At 44.9% G+C, this 26,333-nt stretch overlaps 1 protein-coding gene across 2 annotated transcripts in view; it reads right to left on the reverse strand.

Annotated features, from left to right (window-relative positions):
- The window catches only part of LOC138582867 (cytochrome P450 2B19-like), a 296,134-nt gene that overhangs the window by 33,205 nt on the left and 236,596 nt on the right, over window positions 1-26,333 (reverse strand). For both annotated transcript variants that reach the window (XM_069654557.1, XM_069654559.1), the window contains exon 8: window positions 18,952-19,093. In XM_069654557.1, coding sequence (XP_069510658.1) covers window positions 18,952-19,093 — 142 coding nt within the window. The remainder of the gene's footprint in view (window positions 1-18,951; window positions 19,094-26,333) is intronic.

The raw sequence follows: 26,333 nt of genomic DNA on the forward strand, positions 1-26,333 counted from the left end.
TGAAAAAACCCGCTCTCTGACACCCGCACCCTCCTATTTCACCTCATCTAGGTGCCATCTCCTCCTTTGAGGAAGACATTACCCACCTCCTAACGCAAAATACTAAACCGGGTTCGCAAATCATTCTTCTGGGAGGCCTCAATTTAGGGCTGCATGACGCTAATGCCACCACATTGGATAACGTCATCATACAACTTGGGATTAAACAGCGTATTAACGAACCTACCCATTCCAAAAGGTAGAAAGTTGGATTGGCTGTCTGACCTTAACTGCTCTACCACTATCCTCAACAATGTACCTTGTGCATGGTTAGACCACCATTGCATCACCTTTTCTATATTGAAAGGCACTCTTACTATCACCCAGGCTGCCCTCTCTCCACAATCCTTGTCCAGGAACAAACAATATAATGCTAGACATCATTCTACCTCTGCTACAACCCATCACTGGTCTTCCCCACAGTTCAAACTTGGACCCTTCTTCTTTGGTTGACCTGTACAACAGTACCATAGAACAAGCCCTAAATCAAATTGCACCACTGAAATTGAGAAAGGCTAAACCGGCTGGCCATTTAAACAAATGGTTTACCACCGAACTAAAAGCATTACGCAATGTTAAAAGATCAACGGAAGCCAATTGAAGAAAATCCCTACCAACAAGGAAAGGTTTTCTTCTACGGCGGCTACTTACAAAGCTGCCATCACCAACACTAAAAGAGAGACCTACAACACTAGGATTCAGAACGCTTAATCTGGCACTAAAGAGCTCTTCTCTATCCTAAGAGAACTGGAGTCTCCAGCAGCTATCACATAGGACTGCATTAAAGACAAAGCCTGGTGTGCTAACATCCAGAAAGCTTCATCAGCCTTACTTCAAAACAAAATTGATACAAAACAAAAGAAGAATAACCTCGCTCCCATCACCCATTCAGGCAAACTGCTTACATCACAACAGCTCTCCTGCCCTCCTTTCCACTTCTCATAATATAATCTCGGGCCTCAAACCTTGTAACTGTCAGGGAGACACTTGCGGTACCCTTATCACTGCCTTGATTAACTTGTCCTTTAAAAACAGCGTAGTCCCCAACAACCTTAAACAGGCATGGGTCATGCCTCTCCTCAAAAAACCCAACCTAGACCCAAACATACCCACAAATTACAGACCCATAATGGTCCCACCCCTCTTAAAGATAATAGAGTAGCCTATCTCGAAATTCAAAAATATTTAGAAGACAACAACCTTCTCGGCTTGCGTCAGTCCGTTTCAGACCCAGGCATGGAACGGAAACAGCCCTCCTAGATTTGAAGATCCAAATGGACGAAGCCGGAGACAATGGCAATCTGGTCATCCTGCTCCAGGTTTATCAGCAGCGTTTGACCTTGTTGACCATTAAATCTTGACTGAACATCTCTCTACCGCCGCAGCATTTTCACCGAATGCCGCCAGTTGGATCCAATCCTTCCTTACAAATAGAAGGACTTGCACCTACTGCGGCTGCTGAGCCAGTACCCATCCACTGCGGAGTCCCAAGGTTCCAGTGTGTTCACCTACGCTTTATAAGCTTTTTACTAAGCTCCTTTTTGATCATCTTGATAACCTGGATGTTACCTACACAAATTATGCAGATGACACTCAGGTCCTCATCACACTCACTGGTTGCTATGAGAGAGATTCTGAAAAGCTTAACGAAATCTATCTTGAAATACAGGCCTGGATGGCTACACACAGCCTCTGCTTAAATGACGTCAAGACAGAACTTTTGATCGTCGACACCCAAGCCCGTTTTAACAAACTCGACCACTGGTACAAATCCTTTAACATTGATGGCAATATCATCAAGTCACCAAAGAGGTTAAATTCCACCCTCTCCTCAAAAAACAAGTAAATTCCACAGCCTCCACCGCTGCACCCTTTCTGTCCACAAACAGTTGCCAGGGCCTTGATCTTGTCAAAACTGGATTATTGTAACACCCTATTCCTAAACTCTACGGAGAACAATCTGAATAGATTACAAGTTCTCCAGAACAACGCTCTTCGTTGTGCCTTGAACATACCAAGCTCTAGTCATATCTCGGCCACCAGGCGAGACTTACACTGGTTACCACTACACGACAGAATTAAACTTTGCACGCTTGTCATTCCACACAAAGACCCGGCTAACATACAGGCGAGGGTGCCAAGACATGCAGCATTTCTAGCGGACATGGGGTAGCCTGAATAGCTACAGAGGAGACTACATTTCAACACGTATTTCAGTATGGCTGAGTGGTCCTATTATACGATGGCTTTTCAGTCCACGATCGCACTATCCGTTATGGGAACTGTAATTTTGCTTTTCCCACTAAGTTGGATAAACAAATCTCTAAATGCAAAATGCTATTGGCTGAAAAGCAAAACACGGCCACTTGCCACTCAAGACTGCATAGAAAGGAGGTGGGGCTTCATGTGCTATGCACACAAAGAATGGGGCACATTGAGATGTCTGTAAAATGTGCAGTGTTATGTTCACACAAAATCACTGGATTGCATCATTACTTGAGAGGCATTTGTCTTGTTGCACATTTTGGGAGAAGAGTGAAGTTCCACCAAAAAAAGCCACTTTTTCAAAATGTTGAAACCCATAGAAAGCTATCTGAAGCTTTTTTAATTATTTATTTTGTGTTCTGTTAACCGATCCACTGCAAGGCGTGGTGTTTTAAAATGCAGATGGACCACCACACAGAGACAATTATCACTTCCCGGAAGAGCTCATGGACCTGTCCGAGGAGTGATATGGGCTATGTTTTTATCTCAATTTACTGAATATTTCCTGATTCCAGTTTTTTTGAGTTTCTGGACTTGGAAATATTCAAAAAGTGCTTAACTGAAGCACTGCACAGAGTGCTACAAGAGCTCTGGCTCTCATCACTTCTTTTTAAAGGAAACATGTGATATTCGTTAGTGTATAGCACAGACCAAACCTTTCCTAAATATCATGCCTGATCATGAACGTTTTCATTCTGCGTGCACATGGTTGATGTGTGGGTGTCCACTTGCTTGCATTTACTGGAGCTGTGGCATGACGGGCACTTGACTCATCGTAATACATTTTAGTGACAATATTTGACCGGTTTCCATTTTGAAATACTTATATTTGCCTGGGAAACATTTCATATTCTAAAATTTAGGGTAATGCAATGGTTACAAAGGCTGTGGCAAGCATCACTGCTATTAAGAAAGAGAACACTTGATATTTCTTGTCAATGTATCGTAGTGAACATATATTTCCAAAGGAGAACACATTGTGTGTATATCAGCCACTTAAATCTAACACTTAACCCTATGCAACCCATTATGTGTAAACACGTAAGGCCGATATGATAGCATGCATATAGTTTGTATTTATTTAGAGTTACTCGCTTTTAATATGCCACCATCTATTGGTTGGTCTGGAGTATTACAAGTTATTTACTTGCCAGGAAAAAGGGGCATCAATAAGGGCGTCCCTCTCACTCTACCCCTATCCTATATGTATAGGTACCAATGAAACTTCATGCGTCCACTACCGCACATTTACTTTTCTGATATGATGTGAGCAGTGCAATCAAAGGAATCAGTGAGTGTTTGTACTTGGGTGTGCATGTGACTGTAAACTGACAAGCCACAGAAAGACCATTACTGGGTAAGTAACTCTTCTAGAGATTGTGAATCCCTTTAGAAGTGCATGCTACAGTACCTGAAGATAATGGGTGAACTGAAGAACAGTTGAAAATAAAAGTACAGCGTTTCACACCTGCAAGTCTGGTAGTGCTTGTGTGTCTACACAATGCTGTTGAGTGAACATGCGTACTGAACTCTGCAAATGTTCCTTCACAGACAATTTGCACAGCAGTCTCTCAATGGATACGGATGTTGCACTAGTAATTATTCTTGAGTGAGCTTTAGGAGTGAAGGAAGGGGTGTGTGTACTAGTGTATAGCAGAAACGTACAGAGCGTACAGAGCGTCCAAATTAATCTTGCAATGGTAGTTTGAGTTGCTGGGTATCCCTCTCGTCTAGTCGTAAAACAAAGAACTGACCGATTCTGTGCAGTGACTGATTTATCCAAACAGAATAGGACTGCCCTGTTGTGCATGTACAGTGCTCTCTATCCTTTAGTGTGTCGGTCCTGGAAGACATTTTGTAACTCTATGGACTGATTAGCATGAAATTGTGAAATGCTATTTTGAGAAAAACAGGGATGAGCCCTTAGTGCCACCTTATTTTTATGCATTGCAACAAAAAGTGCATCTGCCGGGAGTGCTTGGAGTTCGTTCACTCTTTTGTATTGATGTGATTGCTATGAAGAAAGCCACTTTGAAGTCCTTTAGAGATGCCTTATGTACAGACTCAAATGGGGGTCCAATAAGCCTATACAGGGCCATGCTTAGATCCCAAGCTTGTGTTGGATGCACCACTTGTAGTACACATTGGACTACTCCCATGAGGGATTTGATTGCTTGTATTTTCAAAGACACTATTCTGCAAGGTTGTTCATACTGCCAGAGCGACTAAATGCACCTTACTGTAGATCAATCTGGAGTCTAAAGGGTAAAGAAGGTAGGTGGCGATGTCTGTAGGTAAGCACTCATTAGGTTTCATCAGCTTCTTTTGCACAGAGTACGTAACAAACCTTTTCCACATATTAAAATAGTAGTGTCTTGTGGATGGTTTTGTGGCTTCACAATGCATGCCAATCCAACATTGAAGCAGTTTTTAGTGACCAAACTCTAGGACTTCAGGAGCCAAGCTGTCAAGTTGATAGGTTGTGGGTTTGGATTAGTTACCTGTTAATACAGTTGTGTCAACAGGCTGTGTACAGGGTGCAATTTGATTGGTGGCTGAAACTACATGTGTAGGAAGGGAGGATGCCACACCCCATATGCCCAATTTGGAGCAGTGAGGATAAGCATCCGAATTTGTGAATCACCTTGTGTAGAAGGGGAAACAGGGTTGAAAAGTGCAAGCAAATATCCCTGACCAGTTCATACACAGACACTGTTGAGGGACCCTGCCTATGGGTATCTGGAAAATTAGTCCATAGACGGTTGTCCCCAGCATTTGAAGATGTGTTTCAGCGTGTGGTGTTGAGTTCTCCACTCATGTTCCTGAACCAGTGCTGTCTGCTAGAAAATTCTGCACACCTGGATCGGTTGGGCTTGAATGAAAACTTGTTTTTTGTATGCACCAATTCCAAATCTGCTGTGTGAGTAATGACACTGTTTTCCAGTGCGTTCAGCTGATTTATGTAAAGCATGGCTGTTGTACTGTCTGTGTTAATTGGAAAGCTGTAAGGATAAGGGGGAAGGGGAGACAGCAGGTAATTGTCACTTATTATATTCACCTTTGGTCACTCCGTGTACAGGCCCCACTGACATGGACTATCTCCCCATCCTTTTCACCCCTCGGGTGGTGATCTGTGATGGCTCCCAGTCCAAGGCTGGCGTATGCCACAAACACTTTGTGGTGGAGTAGCATTTGGAAACCATGGAGAGCTTAAAGGATAGTTCCGGGACTTTTTTTTTATTGTTCCTATGGTTCGGCCATGTGTTTTTAAGCATAAATCGGTAGATCGTAGAAAACTTTCCTATGGACCTTACCCGACTTTTCGTCCATTAACGCACTCGAAAACAGCCGCCATTTTATGATAATCCTATCATTTCCCCCCATCGCCCTGGCTCACCTGCTTTTGCGGTACTAAATCAAATCCCCCGCCCCTGAGCCTGACATCAGCAGACGCGTACCGCCCATTTCCCAACGCCAAAGCACGTTTCGTGTCAACAATCGCTGCGCCTCAGCTAATGAAGTGTCGCCATGGAAATGGCAGGACGCCTCTTTCCTCTATAAGTATAAACACACCGTTTCACAACACACAGCAGCAGATTTTCGATTCCATTCCTCTCTCTGTGTTACTTTGAGTATTCTGTGACTCGTTTCTGTGCTCTGGTCAGCTACCTTCGCCGCTTCTAGGCCTTGTGAACACCTGTACCATCTCTGTAAATTATTTTACTTTCTTTACCACACAATGGCTACAATAATGCCTTATATGTACGAGCCCGAGTACACCGAGGAAGAACTACTGGAAAGGCAAGCACGCGAAAACGATGGGGATTCGGACGGCAGTTGGGAGGACCAGTCAACGGATGAAGAGCCTGGACCATGTCGCATGGACGGCGTCTCCACCTGGTGCACGTGCAATCGGTGCGAGCTAATGCCAACTGAGGAGGAGAACTGCTGCTGCCGTGAAAATTCCGGGTGCTTGGCCTACATTTCGGAAGGCGAGCCAAGTCCGCAATGCATCACCGAGCTGCCAGAGTTCAGGGAAGCCTGCCTCTCACGGACCGTGTTGAGGATGATGATGGTGCTTATGCACGAACTTCGCGGCACTGTTCGTCCGCGTAATCCGAGTAACGAGTAAGTATACTCTGGTTGTGATGTCAGTGATGCCACTACTATGTCATGGTCGTCTCCCACATATAAAATTACATCTACATATCATTCGAATGCATGTAAATTGGTTCCATATTGTGCATTTTCTAGATAGAATTTTTTTCAAAGCAGAATGACATTTTTTACCTGAATCGACAGTGATAAGAAAGTTTTGTCATTTTAATACAGTTTGCATCTTTCATTTTCACAGGTGGTACAGGCTGGTGGCCTATCGTTGCTTCACTTGGTGGCTTCACGGGAGGCTCGGACACCGCGTTCGGAGAGTAATACCTGCCTGTGCGGTACTTGCCATTAGACAACATTTCCCCAGCGACAGTGGACAATACCGCGGATTTTCCCTGGATGTGCTGCAACCGGAACTTTACAATGTGTAATGTTTATTATTTATGTTCAATTGAAATTAAGATCTAAAATAAAACCCAACATATATTTTAACAATGGTTGTTTTGATTTTTTAAATGAATCTAGTGTGTCTCCATTGAATAGTCTTCCTGTGCCTTGTCTTGTCACACCACATGTCTCCGGCCAGCATCCTCCCTCACGCAGGCCGCCCAATAAATCATCCTTTTGGGCACCGGGTACAGAGATGACCCCCTCTGGCCCGTGCCGCCTTGCCACCACAGGCCAGCCTGCTGCTGACTAACTGCCTAGGCATCCAGGGTCTCCAGGGTGAACTGCACCCATATATTCTCCTGGGAGGGTGAGGTATTTATAAACTCACCCCCTGCCTTCCATGTACTAGATCCTGCAGCCTGCCTCTTACATGCAGTTAGATGGCCTCTCCTTGGTGAGGCCCTGCGGCAAACGAGTCAGTTCGCACCGGGGTACTTGCGCTGGCAAGTGGAGCTGTCAGGGAGCGATAAAGGCCAAGAGGTGCCAAAGACCATGTACACTTCAAAGTGGTCTATAGAGCATGGGTTGTTGTTCCCATGTCTACCTCCAGACCCAGTGTCTCCTGCCAAGCATCCCCCCTCACGCTGGACGCCCCCCTGCAATCCACATAAGTGTGTCTCCATTCACAAGTCTTCCTGTGTCTTGTCTGCACGACCACCGCCCCAATCCACCCCCCGCCCTATCAAAGGCAGTTCGCACCGGGGTACTTGCGCTGGCAAGTGGAGCCGTCAGGGAGCGATAAAGGCCAAGAGGTGCCAAAGACCATGTACACTTAAAAGTGGTCTATAGAGCATGGGTTGTTGTTCCCATGTCTACCTCCAGACCCCGTGTCTCCTGCCAAGCACCCCCCCTCACGCTGGACGCCCCCCTGCAAACCGCATAATGCCACGACATATACACGTCATTCATTCACAAACACACCCCAGTTTCGAAACCTTTATAACCCACTTCATATTTCTAATGAGCACTTCTTTGCGCTTTGCTAGTCAACCCGTGAAGGTGCTGGTTATCTGCTCTTCGTCTCTGTGAACTTCCGTGACCACTTCGAGGAAACTCCTCAGTTTGCAACCTGTGAACTGCTCCCTGTTCTACGACAAGAAACTACTCTGATCCCTGAGTTTAACTGTTTGTTCGTCAAGGTAAGGCCATGTACCATAATCATTTTGCGTCCAATTTCTTTTCGTTCAAGACAGTACATGCAAGGAACTAGTCACATGTTCTGAGTTTACATTGGTATTCATAGAGAATTGTTGATCTTTACTTTTCAGAACTTTCCACAATGCCTGCCCGTTCCATTGGCGGTTGCCCTTCGAAGACCCATAATAAATCTGAAGGTACTATAATGCATGTTTTCCCTAAGACAATAGATCAGATAAGAGAATGGGTCCGATATTGCGGATATCCACCGTCTGAGCTTGAAAGTAGAGTCCTAGAAGTCTTTGCGGACAAGAGGGGTGATCGATACCGCATCTGCAGCAGGCACTTTACCTCTGACATGTACTCCACATCATTGCTAATAAAGAAGAACACACCGCGAGCGAGGCGAAAATTGCTCTCAACCGCTATTCCCACTCTATTCGTCCACATCCCTCCACTGGTGAGTCAAGTTTACGTATTTATCTCTCGGCCTTGCGGTAGTGTGTAGCATTAGCTAACAATAATTTCCCCATTTATGTATCCACTCAATATGAAGGCGGAAGATTCTCCACCCGTGTCGTTATTGCAGTCATCAGCCACTTCAAGTACCTATCGGGTAATCTTACTTGGCTATTCTGCCACTGACTTGTTTTAGGCATGTAAATCAATAGTTTTAATTTATCGTGTAATTATTTTACCTAATGGTACACCCTTGTACTCGTCCTCTAATCTTTGTTTTCAGTTATAATTATTGTTATCCAAAATAATGCAAGTATTGTCTTTCAGGGAGATGCTGAGGAGTCCAACGTATTGACGACTACCGTTGATGTCACTCAGATGCTCGAGGTACGTTTCCGGACAGTTCCATCGATGGAGATCACCAGATCTTGCATTCTTGTAGCGTGATTGTTACACACAATGTTTCTTTCGTTTTTAGCCATTGATATGTCCGTCTGTCGTCGGCCTCCTATGTGTCTTCTTTTTTCAATATTGTGTTCATTACTAATGAAAGTCCTATGTTTCAGGGAGTCGATGGAGCATTAGTCCAAGAAGAAGGGGGAGCATGCAGTTACGGGTCGGCGCAACAGCTTGCAGAAGTGTGCACCGCAGTTACATCGTCCCTTGATGTTCTTATGCATTTCGAGGTATGGATACTGACAGTTCGATCAAGCGAAATCATATGACGTGATTACATCCGCTATACTTCCTTCTTTATTAACGCAAGTACTATGTTTCAGGGAGATGACGGAGCTTCTTCTACAAGAACATCACCCCTAGTAGTTGATGCAGATCTCTGGGTGGTGACACTTCCAACGATCGAGCAAATCGAATCATATTTACATATCCATTATTTATTTTAGACAACTGATCATTTGTGCAGGTCTATTTAGATGAGCCGTTGACGCCTGCACAAAGTTTCTGTTCTTTTTATCAAAATAGAAAACCATACTAATGCAATTACTGTGTTTCAGGGAGTCACTGAAGCATCATCTTCAATAATATCATCAATGGAAGTCTATGAGGAGCCCGAGGTATGGATCTTGACAGTTCCATCTAACTAGATCAACTATGCGTGAATAATTGTCGTTTGAATGTTCTACACAAAGCGTTCATTTGTGTTTTGCTATTGAGATGTACGTGGGTATTGGTCCCCAAGTACATTTTGTGTTTTCGATATTATACATACTAATGAAAGTTCTATGTTTCAGGGAGTCGATGGAGCGTCAGTGCGTGACGGATGTGCTTATCATGAAAATATAGTCGTTGCAGCGCAAGAGGAAGTGGAGACATGCACACACGAGTCGGAGCAACAGCGTCCTGATGTTGAAGTTCGAGGCAAGAAAGTTTCAAAGAAAAGAAAGCAAAAGAAGGTTAGTGTCCTGGTCACTATATTATGTTGTTTTTCACTGTTAATAGTTCAATACTGTAAGTTGTGTTTAAACTGAACATCCCTTTTCCAATCTGTCCTCTAGTTGCGAGTGGGTGTATGAACTAGATCTACACAGACAGTGAAGCGAACGAGAGATGTTGCTTGTCAAACCTTTTGGCAGGGACTTGAGACTGGAGATGCATCGTGCCAATGGGAAGAATATGAAGTGATTGACAACGGAGCTATACCACATCCAGCCATTGATAGTGAATGTCCTCCTGGTAGTTCGGATGCAGTCGGAGATCAATTCACAGAATCCACACCCGCAAAAGCTAAGACCGCGAGAAAGTTGAAGAAATTGTCTTATTCACCCATCGCTGGAGAAGGAACAGATGTTGCAATGGAAGGGAATGAAGTGGATTACAATGAAACACCATCAATATCACTGAACATAGCGGAAGACGATATCAGAGATTCTACCTTTTAATGTGAGTGACATGTCCTCAACGTTACAGGCTGAACCAGCTGGGATGCAGAGTGACAGTATAAGGAAAGAGGCCAAATTCATTGTATTCGATAGTTGTTTGATTGATATTATTCGGTTGAAATGCGGGCATTCGGTAGGTGGGGAAGTATGTGGGGAGCCATTGATTAATGTGACTCGTGCAATTCGAGGCACTAACCTTAAAATACATGCCACCTGTACAAAATATCATCCTTTCTCATGGTCTGCACAACCCATGCTGGGGCAACTGCCAGCAGGCAATCTACTTTGTGCAGCGGCTGCACTTTTTAGTGGTTCAAGTTTTAAAAAGTTAGAGTCTTTCTTTCAGTTTGTGGGAATCCATTTCATTGCGAAAACTCAGTTCTACAAATACCAAACCGATTATCTATTTCCAGCCATTAGCGAAGCTTGGAGAATGGAAAAAATGTCTATTGATAGTACATTCGCGGGCAAACGGATCAGGCTAGCCGGTGATGGACAGTGCGACAGCCCAGGATTTTCAGCCAAGTACTGCACCTACCACTTTCAGGACATGGAAAGTAAGAAAATTGTGAGTTCGGTGGTCGTGCAGGTGTCACAAAGTACATCCTCAGTGGCCATGGTGAAAGTTGGCTTTGTAGCATCATTGCAAGAACTACAATCGCGGGGAATGGTGATCGACCTGATAGCCACGGACAGACCCGTTTCAATTGCCAAGACAATGAGAGAAGAGTACAAAAATATAAATCACCAATTTGACGTTTGGCATCTTGCAAAAACAATCAATAAAAAAATGTCAGCTGCAGGTAAAAAAAAAGAAATGCAAGGTATTTCACAGTGGTCCAAGTCAATCAGCAACCATCTTTGGTGGAGCTCAAAAACACGTGGAGGGTCGTTGAAAATTCTACTGGAAAAATGGCGGTCATTAATGCTACACTGTACCAACGTTCACCGTTGGAACACAAACCAACATTTCCACAATTGTGAACATGGCCATTTGTCCACAGAGGAGGCACGGAAGAAGAAGTGGTTGATTCCTTCATCACCCACTCACAAAGCCATTGAAAAGATTGTATTTGATAAAACTATAACAAGAGATTTGAGGGGACTCACGGAATTCTGCCACATGGGAGATTTGGAGGTGTTCCACAATATGTGCCTAAAGTACAGACCAAAACGATTGCATTTTGGCATGGATGGCATGATAAATCGGACTCTTCTAGCGGTCTTGGCACATAACCATAATGTTGGCCGTCAACAAAGTAGGACGACCGGAACTTTAGGGACGCTTCGCTACAATACGGCCTTCACTAAAAGAAGTAAACAATGGGTGATCAAACCAGTGTTTGAGGATATGCAATATGAGTTTATTGAGAGACTTATTGTTGACGTCCTAGATAGGCACATAAATGGAGTTGTGAACGAACCTGTGCAGGGGACAACTGCATTGCCACCCAACATTGCCTCTGTTCCATGTCCACCTAAAGAGGAGCTCATTGAGAAATATACATCACGGTTTAAATGATTGTAATTTGATTGTCTGTTCTCTCGAGTCTCCTCATGTCGCAGGCCCATTGAATATGTGTATCTATGTAATGTGTAAATAAAAGTGATTGCTCAGTGTACATGCAATGTGTCTATCCAACCTTGTTCATTTGCGCATTAAATTAAACCAAACAGTATTATAAATAATTTTTCAAAAAATATAGAATGTCTCCGTATTTATGGTTCTCTGGGGCTGCAAAGCACGCAGACAAAATGCAAAGATGGAGTGTAAATTTCAAGTCCTGTGAGATGGCCTTACACTGAATGTAGCTAACTAGGAATGTGTGCTCGTTCAAAGTGAAGGTCAGCTGCTTTGATTTTTTGCTCGGGTGCCGGAATGGCCCACGACTCAGTATAAGGTTCTATTGTTATTTGACCTTGACAGGCCGGGACCATCCCGAAAGACTTCTTTTTGGGGGTGTGGGGCAATAACGTAAGAAACGATAATGAATATAATTTCAGAAACGAAAGCCATTTCATGTTCGTTCATTAGAAGAAATAACGTCGGCATAGAAGGAGTGGTATTTCGGGGCTGCCCTACGCACAGACACAATGGAAAATGCAAATATAATGTAAGTAACTCTTTAGATGAGTTTATACCGCAATTTAATTACTATACAGTAGCTTTAAAGACGGGTTAAGTTGTACTTGTTCGTTCTATGTGGCATATTGTTTTGTACCGCGCACTATCTTGGGGAGAACCATCTCCTTTTACGGAAGCACCTCAAAACCTTCCTCTTTGCTTCTGCTTTCTCTCTCCCTCTCCCCTGCTACAACTGGTCCACTGTCTGCGACCTCGGTCCTGGGCCCTTCCACTCTCCACCTGCACTGCCTCCCTGTCAACCCCTGCACTGGGGGACTGTCTCAGTATCCTACAGCCCTCCCTTGACGTATAATACCCAGTTGCACTGTCCTAGCTATGAAATAATTTCCTGACCTAATATATAAAATGAATAATTTTAATAAAGATCTGATGGTGAGACTAATTTCATTTTTTATGTTTTTCAAACAGGTACATCATCCATTATTGTCTGTGTCACGAGTACCAGACACCGGCGGATGGCTTTTTTAACCGCCAGCTGCTTCTCCGCGTGAACAACGTTACCACCCTGACCATTTTATGGGACGATCGCCAAGTACAAGTATGCCCTTACGCGGTACTAACGGCTAGATGCAACATACAGACCGTTGTGGTGGCCTAGTGCCTCGTTGTTGGAACAGCCATGCGATTATCAGTGCGACCGAAGAGCTTATTTTATCGTAAACCAACACCCTGTGTACTGCACACGAACATCGCTTGCCTCAAGACGAACTATTTTGGATCGAGAGCAAATAAAAATGCAAATCGCTGAATATTCTCTAAACCTTTGATGTCCAATAAATGTACTTTGCCAAATGTACAATCTTGCCGTTTGCTTTTAAACCACAGTTTCATATTCCGAATTGTGGCGCTGTATTGTGAGATGATCTAAGGCCCTGTGTACAGCAAAGGAACATCGTGTGCCTCGAAACGAACTTTTTGGAACGTGAGCAAATAAAAATGCAAATCGCTGAATATTCTCAAAACATTTGATGTCAAATAAATGTACTTTACCAAATTTACAATCTTGCGGTTTAATTTAAAAGTACAGTTTCATATTCCCAATTGTGGCGCGCTGTGTTGTGTGAGCTCATCTGTGTTGATTTCCTGGTTCTGTGTGGAGTCGTGTAGAAGACGCCTGGGCGCGTTTGCCTACGCAGCACAGTCACGTCACGGATAGAGGCGGGAAATATGAATGTTTTGATCAAGTCTGTTTCAGGGGCGGGGGATTTGATTTAGTGCCGCAAAAGCAGGTGAGCCAGGGCGATGGGGGGAAATGATAGGATTATCATAAAATGGCGGCTGTTTTCGAGTGCGTTAATGGACGAAAAGTCGGGTAAGGTCCATAGGAAAGTTTTCTACGATCTACCGATTTTTGCTTAAAAACACATGGCCGAACCATAGGAACAATAAAAAAAAAGTCCCGGAACACTCCTTTAATTGATTGCCAGCCATGGAACATTTATGTTAAGGGATGCCTGTTGAAGTGTCCAACTGCCTTGCACTGAAAGTGGGTGGCAGTGACCCCCCTCTTACCAACATTGATGATGCACCGGTCATTCTTGTCAAATGCACTGGTGGGTTCACAAAAGGAATTCCTTTAAAAGGAATGTGAAAGACCACCCGTTAAAAGATTTGACCACCTTTTGAGAAACAACCACTAGATTATCCCAGTTGCACGTTTGTTGTGAGCATCGACTTGCAAGCCACGCCCGAAGAGGGTGAATGTCTAGACCTGCAAATGGAAGGAGGTAAAACAAGACTGCCATCATTCCTGTTAGCCACATTACTGTGGTACGATTAATGGCTTTTTAGCGTGATAAAAAAGGAATCTGCACCAGAAGTGCCTTTGCGTTTTCTGTGTGAAGCAGATACACCACCGCCTCTTGTATTGAGAAGACAGGGTTCTGGCATGAATGATGAAGATGGAGGATTATTTAAGCAGCATTGTGAGGCGCTTTCTTAGTTATTTATAATCCACTAGCCTAGAAATGGGTAAACGTGAGTCCCTCGCCTTTGAAAGTGCACTGCCACCACTTCTAACACAAGGAGCTGATGCAGTCGCAGAAAAAAAGGACCTTGAGCTGGAGATATCATTTACCCACCTTGAACTTGAGATACCGCTGATGACCTTGCAAAATGGAAACATTAAAGCATCTAATGTGACCCATACAGATACAACAAACCAGCGCACAAAGCCTTATATAACAAGAAAATCTACACTTCACAGACACACCCGAACACAACAAACATTCTCATAGAAAACAACCCAGGCATTGGGCTTTACCCATACGGATACAAAAAGCCAGTTCATGCAATCAACCATCCGCAAGCCAGCACACACAGATGCCAGTTTCTCCTGGTTCTGGACTTATCCTATCACCCTACCCTCACTAACCAACCCGTCCTCTTTCTTTCAGAGCCATGTGAGCGCCGGGAGAGTGCCCCTGGGTGGAAGCAGTGCACAGTATTAATCAACATAACATGTCCTCTGTCACTATGTAATCCCCTTGTTTAGACAGAGGAACCACCTACTGCAGTGTGGTCACCCTGAATTTGTGTGCCCGGACAAAGATTTTCTGGCCGCAGATCTGAGACTGGACTCATTGTTAGGTCTTTTATAGAATTAGAAAATACAGAGTAAATGAGCGGGTTTTACTTTTGACTGGATACTTCATCAATGGCTCCATTCAGCAATCTAGTGCCCACTTCTACTCCTAGAATTTCCAGGTGATATTTTGACAATTTTCAATAGCATGTAGGCAGATTTTGCGGTGTTATTTATTCCGTAATCTGCCTTCACCGTGCTCAACATGTTGTGATCCTCTCCCATGTGTGTGTAAAGGATGTTATCCTTTCCCCCCACCACGGTAACATAGGAGAGGACCTAAACTGGGGAAAGTAAAGCCGATTTGAAGAGGTAGAACCCCTGGTGTTCCTCTTCCTTGACCCTTAACTCAATGTTGGGATCTGTTTTAAGCTATGTAGGAGCTGTACCGACTCCCTTTGGTGCGATGGCCGCAGTCTCCAAAAGATGGTTGGAGCAATTGTGAGGCAGCAAAAGTGTATCCTTGTTGGCCACAAAAAGGATAGTGGCCATAAGAGGTCCCACACCATTGGTACAGACTGCGGGAAATTTGAGCCAAGGTTTTTAATGCATCATATTCTATCTCTTCTGGAAAGTTGTAATGATTCCGTAGAGAAAGCAAAGTAAGGAATCTTCGAGAGGCTTATCGATAAGTATAGCTTGTGGTTCTGGCCGAAAGCCTGTACCCCTTACCCATGTATGTGTTTTGACAACCACTGCCCCTGCCGCCTGATTGCCGTTGGTTTCTGCTGAATCTAGCATGATCTTTTATTAGGGCATCAGTGGAAAGCTGGCCCTCCTGAACTATAGACAAGTACACTTCAGTCATCGCAATTTGCTCTATTACAGCAGGCCAGTAATGCTGTGGTATTAGCCACCCATATTCCCTAGGCCATAGAGAGATTGTCATTTTAAGACCAAAAGCAGAATTTGTTTGCCTTCTTTTTTGGAGTCAGGGAAAGGACATACCCAGAATTAGTTACGCATGCTTACACTTTTATTCAATCCTCATTTTCATTGTCTTTATCAAGGCTAACTTTAATACAGAAGAGGAGTGCGTCTTAACTAAATTGAGCAGGGGGATGAACTAGGCAACAGGTTTATGCTTCAACAAAGTGTCCTCTATGGAGTCAATGTGTTCCTCTGCCTCCTGAGTTCTTATAGTGAAACTAGCTACAGCCAACGTTACAATGGTTATTAGTAACCGGTGAGGGCGCAATCAGAATGAAAGAGCCATTCCGATTGGTCCTCGCTGAGTCATTACACGTCCGGGAATCCCTATGTCGTGATTCCACGGCCTTTGTCCCTGGCGGGGAGCGTGGCAGCCCCTCAGCCAATGAGGATGCTCGAAGCGGGCCATCCCCGCTCTGAGCCTCCCCACGGCTGAGAGGCTTTCTTCGCCCCCCACCGGGGACTCAGGTAAAACTTTGGCTTTTTTTCCCCCTGCCTCCCTCCTCCCACCTCTCTGCCCTTCCCACCCTACTTACCTTCTATCCTTTGTCCCCGGTGGGGGACAATGGCAGCCTCCTGACGTGTGGAGATTCGGAGCGGGGCGTTTCAGGACCAAAAAAAAAAAAAGCTTTTAGTGCCCCGGTCACGCAGTTTTTGCAGGCCGGGGTACTAATAGCTATACGCCCCTCACAGCGGGGGCATTACTGACTCTGGTAATGCCCCAAGGCCTTCGTTAAGGCCCTCGCTTCACTCTGGCCTATAACTATGGGGCCCGGGGCATTACCTGAGTCGGTAATGCCCCCGCCGCTCGGGGCATATTGCTTAATTACAGGTTCTATATCTTCACGGGGGTCAGTGGGGTAATCTAGCATCTCATTCTCCTCTTGTTCCGCTTCCTCCTACTAATCTGGAAAAATGAAAAGGGGCAATAGTAGGAAGTTGGGGCATGCTTTCTAATCTATCCTGTATCAGCAATTCTGGTCATATTAATAACACACATCCCACCCCCCATTTGGACGCAGGAGGCATTTAAGGATTCTCCCTTGGGATCTCTGTTTTTTCCTCATACTCTACCTCATTTAAAAATCTTTCCTCTTCCTACTTTTCAGAGGAAGTGAATTCTAGCAGCCCCTTTCTCTGTAAAGTTGAGGATAGTGGTTGGCTTGGTTGAGTTTTCGGTGTCACATGCCGGCATCAAGGAGGTAATTGTCTCGATGTGCAAAGTGTAGGGTTTAACATGTGTCAAATACCTATTTTGCACTCCCTGAAAAAGAGATGGTTTTGATGAGGGATCATCCGTGTCGGGGTCTCTGGCAGTGTGTGAGGCCTTTGAAGTAGGTGTACTATAGGCTGAGTGCACTTTGGGATTATACCACAGAGAGCTTGGACCAATCAGTGGTTGTTTGCTTCGACCGCAGATCCTGAGATCTCACAGCTTATTTTGTGTCAAGGCACTGGAGAGTTTGGATTGTGTTCTAGTTTTCGGTTTAGCTTGTGCAGCAGTCTTGTGGACCCCAAAATGGATGATCTTAGGCTGGCTAGGAGCGGGCCCTCTGAAGCTGGGTGGACAAATGCAAGGTGGTTCCTGTTCTATCCTCTTAAGAAGGTGGCTTGTGGATGTAGTCTGCTTTCCTCAGCCTCAGTTCTTATAAACCTCACTGGAGGCAGAAGTCTAAGTGTGTTCAGCGGTCTTGCCTCCATAGCACAGGCCTCGCAGCATTTGACCTTGTTTATTTTTTTTAGGGGTTTAAGTTTCTTGCACACCAAACACTTTTTCCCCGATGTGGTCCCCTGCAAGGCAACAATTACAGACCCTGTGTGTATCCTTCCAAGAGAACTTCGACTTACAGCCAAAACTGTCTTCTCAATTTGAAGTGCACCCCCAGCCTACAAATTCAAGTGTCAGGTGATGTGATGGTCTTCTCTGTGTTCTTGAAAACCCAAGCACTGATCCCCACTCTTCCTACTGCAATGGCGGATGGTGGGTGAATATTGGGAGTCTGGACGCTGATCAGCATGGATTTTCTGGATACACTATTTGAAGTCAACTGGAGTGGAGTTATTGATAGGTGTTTGTCATAGCCGTCAGCGCCGTGGAATGTATGAAGCTGAATTGAGTTCTCCAGTCTCAGTCACCCACAATATGGCAGAAGAACAATCTGAGGACATTGACGCGTGAAGCATTATGGATGCCTCTACAGGTAGGATAGGGATACTATGATGGGAACGCACCTGTCAATGCCCTTTTTACTTTGGAAGAATACAACTTAATACTATGGAGCAACGACGAGATGGCGGCCTATGCAATGCATGCAAGTCTAAGCTATCCACAAGTCTCAGAACAAGATTTACAGGAACAAGGTAGCATCAGTATGCAATCTAAACACAGCACTTTATGGGTATGCAAATAAGACCCAAAATGATTTCTGAAGCATGCCCAATAGGTGCTGGTCAGATTTAAAAAAAATGGGAATAAGTGTAGAAAGCAACAAAAGATGAGCTTAATTTGGCAGGCATTTTGAAGTGTAAGCATTTTGAATTCTCTTTAATGGCAAACCTACAAAATCAAGCATTGGTTACGCTAATTTCTCTAGCTTTGCAAATGTAAAGGGTAATTTCTTTTGTCCTTTTGGGTTGTTACAATAAAATGGACCCATTAAATTAACAAAGCTAGGCCTTTTCGCTTTGCCCATGCTTGTTCTATATAGGCGTCCCTGCTCTGATGCTTGTTGTAAACTGCAAGTACAAACTAGAATTGCTCATATGTATATGTTATGATTTGTTATCTCTGATTAAACACAGTTGGTGTTGCCCAGAATATACAGCATATCATGGACTTGCTTGGACCATATTAAGAAAGTGGCTGCATCAAGATTGTATGTAGCCTAAGAACAAGAATAGGTACTGTGATCTAAGAAAAATAAAAGGTACTGTACCTGCTCCAAAGGGGATGAAGGCGTCATTCTTTTTAAACTTCCCATTTTCGTCAAGGAAGCGATCTGGGTTGAATAGCTTGGGGTCATCCCAATACCTCTTGTCTGTCAGGGAGGAGTGCAGGAAGGTAATCACCTGAGTGCCCTGCAGAGAGAAACAAAATAATGAGACTGAAATTCCCCATGGCGTTACACACGTCTGCCATATACCAGTAAAAATTGTACTTTCATTTTTTACAACATAAACCTGAAAAAGGGAATAAGCAGACAGTTGTAATAAAGAATCCTGGATGATTTCATAAACTACAGCTGGCAAATCCTGTAGATTTTGCAGGCGCTTCAAGGTAAAGTGACCAACAACTGATCCTCTTTCACTTGGCCTCCAACTGGAATATAAATCATACTGTGGCTGCTTCTTCCCAATCTAGCATGTGCATATGAGGAAGAACTTTTTATTTAGTTTGGGTCCTTGTTGATGGAACAGCTCCTTTGACTGAGCCATGCAGGACAACACACATTTAGTTATCAAGCATGCCATGTCGTTTTAGGAGCATATTTGGTTTGTAACCTCTTTCTGAAGGGTGATGCAGGCTTGTGGGCGTGTGCACCATACACACACGTACAAGTTGCTGCTGTGGTCAGAAAGGTGGCTCTGTGGTAGGATGTGGAAACCTCCTTGAGAGGCAAGGTCATTTGGGTGTTGGTGAGGAGAGATAGAGTGACATCTGGGGTGGCATGGCAGCTAATGATGTGGTTCTTGATTAAACCTCAACGCCGCCAAATGAGAGATGGCAGTGCAGTAAACACTATGCCTCATCACGAGTTTGGCGCTAACCCTTAAATGTGGCGGTAACTCTATTACTGCCGCATTTAAGGGTCCCCCAGCTCTGAGCAGTAATAGCGCCGAACATTCACCATTGGGCCCAATGGGGAATGGGAAATTCCCGAATGGGCCCAATGGGCACTTATCGTTCCGCCAAACCCGTGATCCGGCGCTAATAGCGCCGGGGGGGTTGGCGGTAGGGTGGTTGGCGGTACGGCTAATAAACCTGACGGAAGTACCGCCAGGGTTAGCGCTTAACTTGTGATGAGGCCATGTCTGAAACGGAGGTAGACACTGCCATCATACTGTTGATTGTGTCATATGGAGTGGCCGTTTGAAGGGGTGGGCAGTGGGGGCGGGGCTCTACTTTGCAGAGGCATTGTTACAACTGAAAGATGTAGCATGGGTGAGGCAGAGGCTTGTGATGAGTGGGGCCTCCATGGGAGTGCCACTGTCAGTATTGGCATGCAGGACTGGGAAACCACAGCAGGTGCACTGAAAAGAAGGCGGCAGGTGTGTCAGAAAGAATGGACAAAGTCAGAGGGCTTAATATGCCCCATGGCACCAGGGCCAAGGACCGGCCCAAGGTCAGCATGGTGGTAGGCGATGGGAGGTCCAATAACAATGAGGGCTAACAAAAAACAAATAAAAAAATAAATAAAAAAAGAGCCGGCCAAGGCTGCAGCAAGAACAAAGGGCAAAGGAAGGCCTAATCAGGTGCTGGCATAAGCCAATGGGCATGGAAGAGCACTGGAGTGGTGAATCCTGGTGCAGCATGTGGATCGCAGTGAAGATGGGGCTGGTGCACCACCAAGCAGTTTTTAGAAGAAAGATGGGTGGCCATTAGAAGACCAGAAAGAAGGGAACTGGGACTGGGTTCCGGCAGAAGAATAGAAGTCAGGAAGCATGGTTGTCTTCCAGGTCTAATAAAGCAAGGAGGGACTGCTAGGGCACTACCCCTGTTGGTAAGAGGAAGCTGTGCATGCGTTGCCTGAATGGCAGAAAAAGGATATAGTTGCGGCAAGGAATAGGATGCATGGAGAGAGAGGATTGGATGTGACTGCAGCCCGGAGAAGGATGCAGACTGAGGATGGACTCAAGAAATGGGGTTAACAGTTTTGTATTTACATATAAAAAGTATCAACCAAGAAATCAAGTTAACAAACTTGAGTCTGAGGCAGAACCACAGGTCTCTGACCCACAGACGGACCATCGGCCATACATAGTAGGCATTCCTTGTCACAAAGGACATATTGAAGATCTGCTCCAGCTTGCCCATAATAACACTGTACGTCCTGCAGCCATGCCATGTACGGCTGCATCCAAGGACCCACCACTCGTCACTCATGATGATAGTATACTTTATTGTCTACTGAATGCATGCTCGATTCCAGCCCATGCCCTTGATTTATATGAGCTATGTGCTGATGTGGGCTTCGATCTCAGTTGCATTCCAGAGACCTAGCTGCGGGACACATCAGATCCTATTCCGATTATGGCATTTTGCACATGGACAGAAACTCTACCCACCCAGGTGGAGGTTTAGCTGTTTTTCAAACAACAATGTCATGCGCTTTGTATACCTTTCAACATGAGGCATTGCTTGTATGCGTTATCCTGTCGCCCACTCAAACTGAATGTGCTGGTGGTCTACCGGCCGCCTACTCAGCATGGAGCATTCTGCTCCTCGTTTCTAGACCTTGCGGCTGATCCTAGACACTGGCTCCCTAATCTGGACACTGGCTCCCTGATCTGATGATCCTAGGCTTTTTAATCTTCTGTCTCCAAACATTGCGCCTGGTAGGACTGATAGTTTCTTGCAATCAATGAATGATCTAGATCTTCTGCAACACATCTCAGGCCCCGCTCACATGCAGGGCAACAGGCTAGATCTTGCCTTCTCGGCCCCCACACTGATCACTACCTTTCCCTACTGTAAGGTTTTGTGAACAGACCATTTGTGTTTCCATTTGCCATTAAATGCTCTGTCCCTCCTGTTCGTATGCCTCAACCTAAGCAGAGATGGACTGCTATCTGCCCTAGTGTCATCTCAGCTAAAATGGTCTCACTTTGTGATAAGGAAAATACTAAATTTTTCTCAACTATCATCAGCTTTTCGTATCACTGCTGATCTTTTGGCTCCACAAAAGCCCTCCAAGTCCCATGCACAATCATCTGAGCATGGTTTCCCCCCATTTGGCTGCAAGCCAAGAGGAAATGGTAGACTGACTACTCCCCACCCCTGCTAGAACTATGTTTCGAAATGCTACTTGTACCCATCAGCAGGCCATAGTAGAAGGTAAACGGTCCTACTTTTCTGGCCAAATTACACACGCTCTTAACCGACCTAGAGGACCCTTCAGGATTGTTAAGTATCAGTTGCACCCTCTCTTCCTAGCAGCACTCCTCCTACCCAGTCCTTGCGCGATTAACTATCAATGTTTTTGGGGACATATTCAATCTCATTCGCCAAACTATATCGACATCTTCGGCCAGCTCGTATGCGGTTAGCTCTGCTCAAATAGCAGTCTCTGCCAATCCACTTTATGGTCTATTTTCCCAATGCCTGCACGTACGGCATAATCCAAGCTACACTGATGCTTACGTCCACTTTCCCTTTGGACCCTATCCCTCTTACTGTTTTGAAACAGGTGTTACCCGACATTGCATCCTTTGTCACCTCGGCTGTCCATCAAAAGGTTTCACTTGTCCCTTTATTGCCATCTAGTTATCATCCTATTTCTCTGCTTTCCTACTTGATGAAGCTATTGGAATCTATAGGACACACCTATGCTTAGCTCGTTCCTGGAAAGCTCTACTTTTTTCAACCCATTCCATTCAGGCTTCAGGCCTGCCAGGGGCACTGAATCAGTTCTGGTATCGGTCATGGACGATCTTGGGAGGCTGGCTGATCTAGGTCGAGGAGGCATACTGATTTTATTAGACCCCTCGGCTGCTTTTGACACCATAAATAACACCATCTTGCTTCGCAGCCTGACCATGGATGGCATTTCCGGCACAGTGCTGGACTGGTTTGGGTCTTTTGTGGTCGATTGTTCACAAACTCTCTCTCTTCGTCCTTTCACCTCTTTCCCTTGTGCGTGCACTTGTGTACCCAAGGGATCTGCAGTTTCACCAATTCTTTTCAATATATACGTTCAGCCTCTTGCTCACCTTATTCAGTCATTTGGTCTGCATTGTTGTATGTACACAGATCATAGTTCCCCTCAAACTGGACAATCCCTCTGTGGCGGTCAATCTTAATAGCTACCTAAAGTCTATTGGGGACTGGATGTTCCAGAATTGGCTTAAACTGAATGGTGAAAAAACAGGTTTTGATTATCAGCTCTACGTCTACGCCTTCCCTCTGGATGCCGGACTGCTGGCCCCGGTCCCTAGGTCATTCCCGCAGCCAGCGTCAGTAGTAAAGAATCTGATGTCAAAATATCTGCCTCCCTTTCTATGGAGGCACAGGTTCGTTCAGTCTGTGAGCAAGGCCACTTCAAACTCAGAGTTCTGCGTAAGTGGTCCCATTTCTGCCTACTCCTTTATGGGCACCAGTGGTGGCTTCGCTGATTTTGAGCACACTGGACTACTACAATGCACTTATCTGCCTCAGCCAGCTTATCTATTTGATGGACTGCAGGTTCTGCAAAACACTGCGGCACGGGCCATCATTGGGCTTTCCTCCTGGGACCATGTGTCAGAACTGCAAAGCCTCCACTGACTCCCGGTGGAAAGTTGAATTGAGTTTAAGGCTAAATGGCTAGTTCACAGTGGTTTTAATAGCCAAGCCGCTTATTATCTGCAGCAAATATTCTGTCTCTATGTGCCTGCTGGCCGCTGCGCTCTTCTTTGGACTTCCTGATCTTCGAGCCTAGAGTCCGCCGAGCTAGGATGGACAGCCAAGCCTTTTCCGTCACAGCTGCACAAATATGGAACAAGCTTCCTTTCAATCTCCGAAAAATCACAGATCATCTGACCTTTCATCGTCATCTCAAAACCTTATTCCAGTAATCTCTGAATTGCTTTTTACTCTGTTTCTCACTGGATCTCCATAGCGCCATGATGTCCCTGGGTGTAAGCTGCGCTATATAAAACTGCTTTACATAACATTTGCTGCTCCTTGCTGATTGGCTAGGTGCAGCTTTCCTGTGTCCCGTACCCACGGCTTCCTAGTACCAAGATTCCTCAAAAAGGACACATCAACTTGTTAGAATCCCTGTGTGATTCACCACTAAGTTATCACCACCAGCTACAAGTACAACTCACATTCTGCCCTAGGGTTGAAGTTGGAGCAAGGAGCTTCCACTTTCACTCTATGCCACAGGCTCCCTCTCCATCTTCAAGATTTCACATCTGATCAGTCCATGAGCTCCCTCCCTGGGTCTCGTGCCTTCTCCCACTTTTTCCACCAACTTTGAGCCAACCTGGCTTCCTCGTTTTTTCCGGCTCTTGCCACTGCTTCCTCCAAATGTACCCCCTCCTCCATGGTATCACCACCTTCTCCAGCTAGCAATGTATCCAGGGACAGCTGGGAGGGCGGTCTGGGCTGTGTTGGGCATACAACAAATTATCGGATTTACACACTGTGTGGTGTGCAAACACTGAAATGCATAGAATGCATAGGCAAACACCCCTTCGTTCAGCGCTATGGTGACGGTGCTGTGGCAGAGAATGCAGGATGCAATTATCATACAAAAGGTGGTACTAGGAGGACATTTTGGGGGAAAAACTTGCACTCAAGTTAGACTTTGGAGTTTACAGGTTTGGGTGGACCTTTATTTTGATTGGGTCTGTTAGAAGATGAGTTTTAGATTGGGTTTTGGATCCTGTAGACAGAGCCAAGGAAAGGAAGTTGGACACAATTTATTAACACAGAATATTGGGGGGTAGCAGCTAGAAATCTGCTTAAAGAAACAGAGGAGGGGAGGATGGCTGGCCCATCTGCATGGGATTCCCATACAACATTCGAAGATTTATCCTTTTGAACATTGCTCCCTAAAGGTGAGGGAGAGGGTCCACCAAATCCACCTTCTCTCATAAGCTGGAGGTGTGGTAGTAAATAATTGTATGTTCCAGGAGGATTGTTCAGTGTCTTACTTGTGCTTTGATTGGTGAGTGTGTTTGCTGCATGAAGAGTGACGGCAAAATGAAACATACCATCCTGAATTTACTCTTGCAGGGTGCAAAGAGATTTATATAGTTACTGGGTCACCCCTACAATTTAAATGTACAAGGAATTCAATTTGGAGGTTGGATGTATGATCTGATATGGCACTTATAGTGCACCTGTACACAAGTGTTTATAGGCGCGAGTGTGTGGGCATGAGATCCCCATAGGATTGTTGGTGACACGCAGTGTTTGACTGTTTCAGTACTCTTCTATACCGGGTATTAAAAATTAGCAGAAGACTAAACATACAATAGGGAAACCCAGACAAGAAGCAAGATAAACAAACATAAATACCTCTGACATAAGGACACTGAGGAAAAACATGGTGATTGAGTACTCCGCCATTACCCCGACAAGGAAACCAAACCCTCAAAACAGAGGGAAACCGAGAAATAAAAGAACAATGCTACTGCTGATGAATGCAGGTATACAAGAAATCTCATAATGTAAAGTCGACTTTCATTCTAGAGAAACGCACACAAGGAATTGACTCGGATGAAGGAAGGAACCCCGGTAACCAGGTTTGACCCATTGCAAGTCTCTGTGAAATCCATTGAAAAGCAACTTAATCTGGTACAGTCCGAAGCAGAGGACTTGGGGAAAGAACGAGAAAGAATACAATTCAGATACTAGGGATTGCATGGTCGACCAAAACAAGCAACATGGAATTTTACCTAAACAACCTTCTATGAGATGTACTCAACGGGGTGCATCATTCCCCCTCTTCCTAATCGAACAGTCCCATCAGGGATTGGATAAGGATACCCTGCGCCCCAAGTTCAGCGCATAGCTTGGTTGTAGCCCACTTTCCAAATTACCAGGACAGAGCTGAAATATTCTGTAGGGCATAGGAGAAGGGTGAACTGCACCATCAACTCCCATATACATTTGCCCAGACTTCATGGCCTCAGTTCAGATGGCAAGGAAAACCTTTCATGACTAAAAAGAATAGTCTGAACTCAAACTTACTGTATTCCATGTTGTACCTGACTACTCTGTGGCGTGTCAATAAAGTCAAATCACACTTGTATACAACTATGGACCAAGTAGCAGAGTACGTAGACTCCAGACAGTAGGGACAAGAACCTAGAGGCAGACAAGCGCGTCATAAACAAGCCCAGTTACACCAGAGACCTGTGAACACAGATATTTCCACTAATTTGGAAACTGAAGATGGCCCACAAATATCCCAACTGGGGAACTGGATGACCGACAGACAGGATGTTTGAAATCGAAACTGCAAACAGACATCTACAAAAAGCTTTCATCTACACCACTCAAGATTCCCTCAAAAAAGCACAAAGTGTTGCCTACACCACTCATAGAACTGACAATCCCATTTGAAACACTGATTAAATCAAGAAAAGTCACTGGTTGGGGTTCCAA

The sequence above is a fragment of the Ambystoma mexicanum genome, chromosome 3q (assembly GCF_040938575.1).
Source record: "Ambystoma mexicanum isolate Mex_15411 chromosome 3q, UKY_AmexF1_1, whole genome shotgun sequence".
Lineage (NCBI taxonomy): Eukaryota > Metazoa > Chordata > Amphibia > Caudata > Ambystomatidae > Ambystoma > Ambystoma mexicanum.